Source organism: Schistocerca nitens, chromosome 6 (genome assembly GCF_023898315.1).
Source record: "Schistocerca nitens isolate TAMUIC-IGC-003100 chromosome 6, iqSchNite1.1, whole genome shotgun sequence".
Lineage (NCBI taxonomy): Eukaryota > Metazoa > Arthropoda > Insecta > Orthoptera > Acrididae > Schistocerca > Schistocerca nitens.
This window is the reverse complement of record NC_064619.1, coordinates 143042858-143055179: the sequence shown is the minus strand read 5'-3', so window position 1 is coordinate 143055179 and position 12322 is coordinate 143042858. Positions and strand designations below refer to the sequence as shown.

Below are 12322 nucleotides of genomic sequence, written 5' to 3'. Positions count from 1 at the left end.
AGGGTGGGCTTATTGGTAGTTGGGAGCTCCAATGTTAGGCGCGTAATGGGGCCCCTTAGGAATATGGCGGCTAAGGAGGGGAAGAAATCCAGTGTGCACTCCGTGTGCATTCCGGGTGGAGTCATTCCTGATGTGGAAAGGGTCCTTCCGGATGCCATGAAGAGCACAGGGTGCAGCCAGCTGCAGGTGGTGGCACATGTCGGCACTAATGAGGTGTGTCGCTTTGGATCTGAGGAAATTCTCTCTGGATTCCAGCGGCTATCTGATTTGGTGAAGGCTGCCGGTCTTGCTTACGAGATGAAGGCAGAGCTCACCATCTGCATCGTTGACAGAACCGACTGCGGACCTTTGGTGCAGAGCCGGGTGGAGGGTCTGAATCAGAGGCTCAGATTGTTTTTGCGACCGTGTTGGCTGCAGATTCCTTGACTTGCGCCATAGGGTGGTCGGGTTTCGGGTTCCGCTGAATAGGTCAGGAGTTCACTACACTCAGCTGGCGGCTACACGGGTAGCGGAGGCTGTGTGGCGTGGACTGGGCGGTTTTTTAGGTTAGAAGGCCTCGGGAAAGTACGGGGTGGGCTGCAATCTCAAAGGGTGCATGGCAGATACAGGACGTGCTTGAATCATGTAAAGTACACAAGCGGCAAGACGCAGTCACTACCTTCGCTGCGCAGTGCCGATGGTACTGTTACCGACGACTGTACCACTAAAGCGGAGTTATTGAACGCAGTTTTCCGAAATTCCTTCACCAGAGAAGATGAATGGAATATTCCAGAATTTGAAACACGAACAGCTGCTAGCATGAGTTTCTTAGAAGTAGATACCTTAGGGGTTGCGAAGCAACTCAAATCGCTTGATAAAGGCAAGTCTTCAGGTCCAGATTGTATACCGATTAGGTTCCTTTCAGATTACGCTGATACAATAGCTCCCTACTTAGCACTCATATACAACCGCTCGCTCACCGATAGATCTGTACCTACAGATTGGAAAATTGCGCAGGTCGCACCAGTGTTTAAGAAGGGTAGTAGGAGTAATCCATCGAACTACAGACCTATATCATTGACGTCGGTTTGCAGTAGGGTTTTGGAGCATATACTGTATTCAAACATTATGAATCACCTCGAAGGGAACGATCTGTTGATACGTAATCAGCATGGTTTCAGAAAACATCGTTCTTGTGCAACGCAGCTAGCTCTTTATTCGCACGAAGTCACGGCCGTTATCGACAGGGGATCTCAAGTTGATTCCGTATTTCTAGATTTCCGGAAAGCTTTTGACACCGTTCGTCATAAGCGACTTCTAATCAAGCTGCGGGCCTATGGGGTATCGTCTCAGTTGTGCGACTGGATTCGTGATTTCCTGTCAGGAAGGTCGCAGTTCGTAGTAATAGACGGCAAATCATCGAGTAAAACTGAAGTGATATCAGGTGTTCCCCAGGGAAGCGTCCTGGGACCTCTGCTGTTCCTGATCTATATAAATGACCTGGGTGACAATCTGAGCAGTTCTCTTAGGTTGTTCGCAGATGATGCTGTAATTTACCGTCTAGTAAGGTCATCCGAAAACCAGTATCAGTTGCAAAGCGATTTAGAAAAGATTGCTGTATGGTGTGGCAGGTGGCAGATGACGTTAAATAACGAAAAGTGTGAGGTGATCCACATGAGTTCCAAAAGAAATCCGTTGGAATTCGATTACTCGATAAATAGTACAATTCTCAAGGCTGTCAATTCAACTAAGTACTTGGGTGTTAAAATTACGAACAAATTCAGTTGGAAAGACCACATAGATAATATTGTGGGGAAGGCGAGCCAAAGGTTGCGTTTCATAGGCAGGACATTTAGAAGATGCAACAAGTCCACTAAAGAGACAGCTTACACTACACTCGTTCGTCCTCTGTTAGAATATTGCTGCGCGGTGTGGGATCCTTACCAGGTGGGATTGACGGAGGACATCGAAAGGGTGCAAAAAAGGGCAGCTCGTTTTGTATTATCACGTAATAGGGGAGAGAGTGTGGCAGATATGATACGCGAATTGGGATGGAAGTCATTAAAGCAAAGACGTTTTTCGTCGCGGCGAAATCTATTTACGAAATTTCAGTCACCAACTTTCTCTTCCGAATGCGAAAATATTTTGTTGAGCCCAACCTACATAGGTAGGAATGATCATCAAAATAAAATAAGAGAAATCAGAGCTCGAACAGAAAGGTTTAGGTGTTCGTTTTTCCCGCGCGCTGTTCGGGAGTGGAATGGTAGAGAGATAGTATGATTGTGGTTCGACGAACCCTCTGCCAAGCACTTAAATGTGAATTGCAGAGTAGTCATGTAGATGTAGATGTAGATGTAGATGTAGAAATAATGAGAACAGGCGAGATGTCGCATAGACCTCTCACAGAAATGAATACAACAACCTGCAGAATGAATAATTTCACAGATGATTAGTAAACCTGCAGACGGGTTGGTTTCCATTACTGGCTGTCAGTTCGGAACCGAGCCCGAAGGACCTGACCGCTGACAGGCAGCTGACGGCGACACGAGGAACTGTCAGCGCGCTGCTACGGCTGGCCCACGCGCCGCTGCGGTGTGGACACCGTCCAGACGCCTTGTGTCAGCGCAGACATCACCGCCCGTCCCACAGGCAGAAACAGCTGAGCGCGGAGGCCGCGCAGCCTAGTCAAGAGGCTGCAGCGGGAATTCTGCGTTATTCTCTTACACCAACACACGATTAAGAACATTACGTGCTGCCTTCTGTGAATAGGTGGTTAATTTATTTATTATATCCACTGTAGATGACGAACTGCAACTGAGAGGGTTTTTTTTTTTTTTTACGCTAAGTACAACACACACACCCATGCCCGAGGGAGGACTCGAACCTCCGACGGGCGGACCCGCACGAGCCGTGGCAAATCGCCTCAGACGGTGCTTCTACCCTGCGCGACGAACTGAGATTTAAATTGACGGTTAATGTACGTATCATAAGCAACGAAACGCTTTTTCAATTTTTTGCGATTTATTGTAGTACAAACTAGTTTTCGACCCACGGGAGCATCATCATCAGATGGACGTGCTACAGAAACATTATTTTCCACGTGCAGCCAGAAGCTGTGATCATAGTGCTGGTGAAAATATCAGTCATTTAGGTATAATTAGAGAAACGCACACGGAACGAAAATATCTTTACGTTTTAGGATATTTGCATTGCATCCTGATATCCACTACTAATTCATTCCGATAATGTACATTCCAGCCAGCTTACATGCAAGCACAAACATTCCGAACTTATGTTCATTTTTGTTTACGGTGTGTGTGTGTGTGTGTGTGTGTGTCTGTGTGTGTGTGTTATTTTGGTAATATCGAAAAAGCGAAACAACGCTTTGATGTTTACTATAGAGAAATGGTTCAAATGGCTCTGAGCACTTTGGGACTCAACTTCTGAGGTCACCAGTCCCCTAGAACTTAGAATTACTTAAACCTAACTAACCTAAGGACATCACACACATCCATGCCCGAGGCAGGATTCGAACCTGCGACCGTAGCGGTCTCGCGGTTCCAGACTGCAGCGCCTAGAACCGCACGGCCACTTCGGCCGGCTTACTATAGAGAACACAATTAATTCATCATAGAGAAATGTCGTAAGAAACATCGTTTACAGTAATTCAGCTCCGGAGATTTCTCTGATTTGCAAAAATGTATCACAAAATCGCCACTGAATTGGTGAAAGATGCAGAAGAGAGAATTTAACAACACAGTATAATATATAAAGAGGGATTTTATGTCCACAGTAGTTACGGCAGAGTTGATGCAAAAGTGAGAATGAAACTTCAGAAGGCAAGAGAGTGGTCTCACAAACTTCAGCAGAAGTTCGACCTTAGGAAGGAACGCTTAAGCCCAGGGGACTGATGACCTCAGATGTTAAGTCCCATGGAGCTCAGAGCCAGAGCTTAAGCCCACTGTACGATTCGCCAATCCATGTACGACCGGCGGAATTGAAAGATTTACAGTCTCTTCTTCCACATGTCCTGTTGACGTGCAGCGCTTGCCTTACAAACATAATACAACACTAGTAATCTAGTTTTTACAGTGAGGCCACAAATATTTAGGTGTGACTTCATGATGACGTGTAGCTGGATTACGACTGACCTTTACCTCCACAATGGTTTTTGTTTTTCTTATATTTATTGATCTTTATGTGCAACCAAATGTTTCGAATGTAAGTAAACTGTGGAATCGTATATAGTTCCTAATCAGTTGTTGTTGAGCTCTCCCTGCTAACACTTCACAAATATGCGATTTACTCGAAATATACAGTTGTTGAGTCTGCCCTGAGGGCTTCAGCGCCTCAGTTGTTCAGTTCACTTATCTGCCAGAGAGCTTTAACCAATACAATTTTTATTTGTTACATTGGACGATGTTCGCAAGAACTATACCTAGAAAATTTGGAAGAGACTGTTCCCAGTTAAGGACGACGTTAAGTGACTGTACGTGTCTAATGGGTCATGCTTTCTTCTTAAACAAAATAATTCTTTTTCAGAAAGACACCAGCGGGAAATAAACTGATACACCCATTTTTCTCTTCTTTTGCAGGTGCGTATCGTTGCGTGTGCTGGCAGTGCTGTTAATCAGCGTCTATATGTGTAAGTAACAAATACATGCAGTATCCTGAGTATAGCTCTTTCTGCCAAGAAAAGAATTTTGACATCTTAATTCATGTGGAGGTGACGCCGATAACCGCCGTAGAGACACGTATTTTTTTATTACTTATTTGTCAGCACGCTTACGAATGCGCTTTTCAATAGCAACGTATATGCTATTCTGTTTTTATAAACCATCACGGGTAGTCCTTGGCGGCTTGCGTTGGATTTATTGTCTGTGTGTATGCGGTGGTTAGGCTCCGTTTGCGTGTTCCAAGAGCGTGCCTTGCCTTGTTATGCAGCTACCGGCTACTTGCATACTCGCTGTTTTAAATACTTACACACCCATCAGTTTGTGCTGTTACGTGCGTCCCTTTTGTAACTAGCACCAATAGAACTAGCGAAAAGTGAGGCAGTCTCATGAACACATATTACCGAAAAAAATAACTAAAATCGTTAATATTAGAAAGTACAAGTATAAACGGATGAAACTGGAGGCTTGCGTTCCAGGGTCAGAGCAGAGGAAAAGAAAGCTTTTAGCGGGAACAGGATACCATCACGACTCGTAGTAGTCACGTCAACGGAGATTTCACTGAAACATTTGGATTCTCTCTCTCTCTCTCTCTCTCTCTCTCTCTCTCTCTGTGTGTGTGTGTGTGTGTCTGTGTGTGTGTGTGTGTGTGTGTGTATGTGTATGACAAAGCCGGCCGGTGTGGCCGTGCGGTTCTAGGCGCTTCAGTCTAGAACCGCGTGACCGCTACGGTCGCAGGTTCGAATCCTGCCTCGGGCATGGATGTGTGTGATGTCCTTAGGTTAGTTAGGTTTAAGTAGTTCTAAGTTCTAGGGGACTGATGACCACAGATGTTAAGTCCCATAGTGCTCAGAGCCATTTGAACCATTTTCTCATTAAAACTACCTACTAAAGGTGAACTACATGCGCGACATTTTCCAGGTAAGGATAGTCTCATCACAATTGTGTGCAAGTGGCTAGTCCACGTGTTTACGAACGTGGTATGAAAGATATCGTTCACGGCTGCTTAAACTGTGTAACATAGGGGACTTCGTATGCTGTCAATATCTGTTGTATTTTCCAGTAATATTTGGTAGCCAAAACAAACCTGGGCCTAAAAGTGTACTCGGAACTTTGTAATCCAAACAGCGAAGTGAAGAACGACGGAACGGATATTTTCAGCTAGCTAAAGCAACTGCATACGCCGCTCGTGCAACATAGGCACTAATTTACGAATTGTTCTGGGGATTTTTTTTAAAACTTTGATTCTTACTTTGCATATAATTGTCCACCTAACTACAATTTTTGTTTGATACGTTACACATAACATGATACGCTTTCGGCACATCAGTCTCAGAGTTCTTGATTACGAATTGTCACTCCGAAATATGCAACACAATCTTCGTTATTAGTTCTTCATCGAGTAAAAGTGACTGTCATGTACTGAGAATGTACCGTAGTTAACTGTCGTGTGACATTCGTGGTAGATTTTATGGAGCTCATTACTCGAGATAACTAAGTAATGGAAACTTAGGATTAAGAACGTTATTAAGGACACCATGTAAATGACTACAGATTGTTTTTTATTTTAGTAGCAGTTGGCCACTGTGCCCCTGTGTTGATTTCAGGTTTCTGTGGCTCGATGTCTTCCCATATAGGAAATTTACAGCGGAATGCCTGTTTCTTAAAAATCTCTTGCAATATGTACGTACATTGTAGGTTCTCGAGCAGTGTTTGTGACACTTTCGGTTGGAGCAATTCTGAGTATGACGATAGTTTTACTGAGTTTGGCCTGTAGTTTGGCATAATAATAACTGCTGAGTTATAAGTGGTTTGGATACGCAAGTTCTGAGAAGTGATTTTCGTTATGTATGGAAGTGAAATGTGGACGATAAACAGTTTAGACAAGAAGAGAATAGAAGCTTCTGAAATGTGGTGCTACAGAAGAATGCCGAAGGTTAGATGGATAGATCATGTAACTAATGAGGAGGTACTGAACAGAATTGGGGACAAGAGAAATTTATGCTACAACCTGACTAAAAGAAGGGATCGATTGGTAGGACATATTCTGAGGCATCAATGGGTCACCAGTTTAGTACTGGAGGGAAGCGTGGGCAGTAAAAATCGCAGAGGGAGACCAAAGGATGCATACAGCAAGCATATTCAGAGGGATGTAGGTTGCAGTAATTACTGGGAGATGAAGAGACTTGCACAGAATACGGTAGCATGGAGAGCTGCATGAAACCGTTCTTTGGACTGAAGACCACAACTACAACAGAGAGATTAAAACTTTGATTCTGTGAAGGTGTACAGGGGAACCCCTGTGTGCATTTCGTATTCTTATCACTGATGTCATATGGCGTAGAGTGAGTCTGAACTCACAGTACCATATTGTTTTATGGATGAACGGTTAAATTCTTGCACAGTGTCTTCCGTTCAACAACTGAGATGTTTTCCTAAATCCAGACGATACACTGAATGGTGCTTTCTATATTGTGGGTTCAAACTCCGAATGCAGCAGAAGTACCAAGAACATTATTCCTTATATGATGTGTGCCTCTTTCTAATTCATCAACTATGTCATTTCCAGAATGACCTTCGATGAGGTATTAGGTTAAGGGAGGAGAGTCAGTAAATGTCTTGCCCTCCTAGATCGCCTGATCTCTCTGCCTCTGATGTTAACGTTCGGCACACTTAGGAGGAGGAAGGGTACTCACGTAATCCACACACACTGGCAGAGCGACTGCAAAACCCTGGAATCGCTTGCTGGGAGAGTAGCTGTGCGTCTCTCACAGTTTGATAAATCGCACACAGCGCCAAGGAGCAGTTCTGTTCATTAACTAGGTTAACTTACTTCTTATCACACCTGTCAATTACGTCCAAGCCAGTTTTATTTTGGTCACTCTATGTAAATGAGATCTGCTACTCACTAACTGAGCCTCGCACAATGACAGGAAGCAGAAAATGCCCAGATATTCAAATGCAAAGTAAAAGAACACTTCATTAGCCACTCCTACAAATTTATCAGAATATTTTAATCCAGGGGTATAAATTCCGCACGGCACTAATGTTTCTGTGAAACACGTGATGAGCCAAAACATTACGCCCACATGTTTAACAGATTGTTTGTCCGTCTTTGGAACGAAATACGTAACTGATTCTGCGTGTCAGAGATCCGACAGTTTGTTAGTACGTTTGTGGAAGTATGTGGCACTAGATGTCTAAGCACAGGTCATGTAATTCGCGTAAATAAAGTGCCGCTGATTTGCGTACGCGGTGATGGGGCCCGATAGCGACCCACATGGGTTCCATAGGATTTACATCAGGCGAATCTGATCGCCAAGAAATCAACGTGAGTTCACTATAGTGGTCTTCAAACCATTGTAGCACGGTTCTGGCTCCGAGGCACGGACTATTACGAGGTGCATTCAAGTTCTAAGGCCTCCGATTTTTTTTTCTAATTAACTACTCACCCGAAATCGATGAAACTGGCGTTACTTCTCGACGTAATCGCCCTGCAGACGTACACATTTTTCACAACGCTGACGCCATGATTCCATGGCAGCGGCGAAGGCTTCTTTAGGAGTCTGTTTTGACCATTGGAAAATCGCCGAGGCAATAACAGCACGGCTGGTGAATGTGCGGCCACGGAGAGTGTCTTTCATTGTTGGAAAAAGCCAAAAGTCACTAGGAGCCAGGTCAGGTCAGTAGGGAGCATGAGGAATCACTTCAAAGTTGTTATCACGAAGAAACTGTTGCGTAACGTTAGCTCGATGTGCGGGTGCGTTGTCTTGGTGAAACAGCACACGCGCGGCCATTCCCGGACGTTTTTGTTGCAGTGCAGGAAGGAATTTGTTCTTCAAAACATTTTCGTATAATGCACCTGTTACCGTAGTGCCCTTTGGAACGCAATGGGTAAGGATTACGCCCTCGCTGTCCCAGAACATGGACACCATCATTTTTTCAGCACTGGCGGTTACCCCAAATTTTTTTGGTGGCGGTGAATCTGTGTGCTTCGATTGAGCTGACTGGCGCTTTGTTTCTGGATTGAAAAATGGCATCCACGTCTCATCCATTGTCACAACCGACGAAAAGAAAGTCCAATTCATGCTGTCGTTGTGCGTCAACATTGCTTGGCAACATGCCACACGGGCAGCCGTGTGGTCGTCCGTCAGCATTCGTGGCACCCACCTGGATGACACTTTTCGCATTTTCAGGTCGTCATGCAGGATTGTGTGCACAGAACCCACAGAAATACCAACTCTGGAGGCGATCTGTTCAACAGTCATTCGGCGATCCCCCAAAACAATTCTCTCCACTTTCTCGATCATGTCGTCAGACCGGATTGTGCGAGCCCGAGGTTGTTTCGGTTTGTTGTCACACGATGTTCTGCCTTCATTAAACTGTCGCACCCACGAACGCACTTTCGACACATCCATAACTCCATCACCACATGTCTCCTTCAACTGTCGATGAATTTCAATTGGTTTCACACCACGCAAATTCAGAAAACGAATGATTGCACGCTGTTCAAGTAAGGAAAACGTCGCCATTTTAAGTATTTAAAACAGTTCTCATTCTCGCCGTTGGCGGTAAAATTCCATCTGCCGTACGGTGCTGCCATCTCTGGGACGTATTGACAATGAACGCGGCCTCATTTTAAAACAATGCGCATGTTTCTATCTCTTTCCAGTCCGGAGAAAAAAAATCGGAGGCCTTAGAACTTGAATGCACCTCGTATACCGCTGAAAGACGACGTCAGTATCGTGAAAGACATCAAGCATGAAGGGATGCAGGTGGTTCGCAGCTGTCACAGTGTCCTCGATTAGTAGCAGAGATGCCACGTACGTGCAGGAGAACGTCTCCCGTAGCATAGTAATACTGCTCCCACCAGCCTGCATCCATGGCGCGCTGCACGTTTCGTGCCGCCGTTCATCTCGGTAGTGGCGTTTGTGGAGACGACCATCTACATAGTGTAGCAACAATCTGATTTACGCTGTAGCAAAAATGTGATTTACCCGAAGAGCCGACAGGTTTCCATTGATCGACGGTCAAATTCATTTGGTGCTGTGCCCACTACAATCGTAATTGACGATGTCGTTGGGTCAACATGTGAACACGTAGGGGTGGTCTATTGCGGAGCTCCAAGTTCAGTAATGAACGATGAACGGTGTGCTCCGAAACACCGATGCGCGCACCAGCATTGTGTTGCCACGGATCACCATATATCTTGCTTCACAGAGCAGACAAGCCCCTGAAGCTCAGGTTCAGTGAAGAGTCGTGGACGTCCAACCATTTAGCGCCTAGTTGTAGTTTCACTGCCCTACGACCGCTTTCCGTGTATGCTGACGACAGCAGCACGTGAACACTCGACCAGCTTCGCCGTTTTCGAGGTACTGGTTCACAGTCTCTGCGCAATAATAATTTCCCCTCTGTCAATGTTGCTTATCTCAATGGATTTCCCCATTTGCGTTCTATATCTTCGCTAGGGTGATTCCACGACCGTGTCGGACCCACTTATGTACTTTCCTTACTGCGTCACGTGGCCGCATCACCACCATGCGGCATGCAGCGTCGCGGTGAGCAGTGGTCATAATATTTTGGCTCATCAGTGTGTAATTACAGACTGGGTGGGTAAAATAAAACTGAGTCTCAAAATATTTATAAGACTAACGCGGAATTGACAATTGTTGTTGGAGAGGAGAACTGACCATCACAGAAGCCGAGATTTAATGCACCAATCAGTTTCTGCATCTCCGGTTTGCTAGTGACCCCGAGTACTTCACTGCGTCATTACGTCTGACAGAGGGAGAGGAGCAGACTTGTCTCGTCACCGGCTGCATGCAACTCAAAATGGTGCTCACAGTAAAACAGCGCGTGTTCATAGTCAAGTGCTATCCGAACTTCAATTTGTAGAAACCGTGTGTGGAACGTTTTGTGCAAAATGTGGAAGTGTTTAGACGGTGTGTCCAGCAACGTCTGCAATGAGGTGGCAAAAGCCATGTTATAGCACTATGCACATGTACAGGAAGCGGTGGTATCGCGTATACAACGTATAAAAAGGCAGTGCGTTGGCGGAGCTGTCATTTAGTCAGGTGATTCATATAAACAGGTGTCCGACTTGATTACGATCGCACGACCGGAAATAACATATTGTGAACGCGGAATGGCAGTTGGAGCTAGAGGCATAATACGTTCCGAGATCCATAGTGGCAAGAGTGGGGCGAAAATACCAAATTTCAGGCATTACTTCTCAGCACCTACAACACAGTGGCCGGTAGCCATCACAGAAATCGACGTGGGGCGTACTATGAACGTATCCATTAAGTATCCGTTTAGTGCGGCGAAATTTGGCGTTAGTGGACTATGTCAGCAGACGACCGACGCGAGTGGCTCTGCTAACAGCACGACACCGCGTGCAGCGCCTCTCCTGGGCTCGTGACAGTATCAGTTGGACCCTAGTCGACTTGAAAACCGTGGCCTAGTCAGATAAGTCCCGATTTCAGTTGGTAAGAGCTGATCGTAGGGTTCGAGTGTGGGACAGAGCCCACGATGTCATGGACGCAAGATTTCAGCAAGGCACCGTGCAAGCTGGTTGTGGCTCCATAATGCTGTCGGCTGTGTTTACATAGACCTGAACCGATAATTAACTGGAAATGGTTATGTTCGGCTACATGGAGACCATTTCCAGCCATTCATGGACTTCATGTTCCCAAAGAACGATGGAATTTTTATGGATGACAATGCGCCATGTGATCGGGCCACAGTTGTTCGACAATTCGAGCGAATGGTTTGGCCACTCAGATCGCCCGACATGAATCGCATCGAAAATGTATGGGACATAATCGAGAGGTCAGTTTGTGCACAAAATCCTGCACCAGCAACACTTCGTAATCATTGACTTCTGTAGAGGTAGCATCTGCAGGGGACGTCCAACGACTTGTGAAGCCCATGCCACGTCGAGTCGCTGCAGTATGTCGGGCAAGAGGAGGTCCGACGCGATATTAGGAGATATACCATAACTTTTGTCAACTCATTGTAGCGGCAGAATGGCACAGGACGCCTGAAAACTTTGCTCGAGTGATGGAAAGCTTTGAACGAAGTCTGGCGAAATGTCAACACCTTTTATCTGCACAAGGGGGAATTAAGAGGTCATCCTGTCGAAATATTATCGAAAGGACCTGCATCTCTACCCTTACAGTTTAACTGTTGTTGCTGAGGTAAAGCGTCCAGACGGACTTTCACGTGTTGAGTTCTGCCGGTGGTTCCTGGGTGAAGTGGAATTAGGACCTTCGGAAAATCAGTTTTTCATTTCTTCAGATGAGACCTAGTTCAGCCTGTCAGGGTCTGTGAACTCACAGAATGTGCGCCATCACGAATCAGAAACTCTCCATCAGTACTTTGAAGAGCCATTGTGTAAGCTCAAGAATGGTTTTTGGTGGGCAATGTCTCCCTTTCGCATGGTAACACGATTCTCTCTTACCAAACTGTTGAAGTCAACTGGTACGTACAGAAACTGTTTCATCCACATGTGCATCAGCTTACAGAAGACGAACGACTGTATGAATATTTTCAGCAAGGTGGAGCAATGGCGCTCAGAGACAAGCTTGTAACGAGTGCATTAGTTTTTCGGTGAAGAGAGGTCAATGAACAGAGGCAGTGCTGTTCCTTCGATCGCCTGATCTCTCTCC

The 12322-nt window shown here is 45.6% G+C and overlaps 1 protein-coding gene across 2 annotated transcripts in view; it reads left to right on the top strand.

Annotated features, from left to right (window-relative positions):
• Positions 1-12322, top strand: part of LOC126262258 (ERC protein 2-like) — a 637007-nt gene that overhangs the window by 344225 nt on the left and 280460 nt on the right. The window contains exon 2 of one of the 2 annotated variants that reach the window (XM_049958745.1): positions 4575-4929. The exons of the other annotated variant lie outside the window; for it this stretch is intronic. Coding sequence (XP_049814702.1) covers positions 4575-4628 — 54 coding nt within the window. The 3' untranslated portion in view covers positions 4629-4929. Of the gene's footprint in view, positions 1-4574; positions 4930-12322 lie in introns of those variants that run through there. 2 annotated transcript variants of the gene reach the window in all.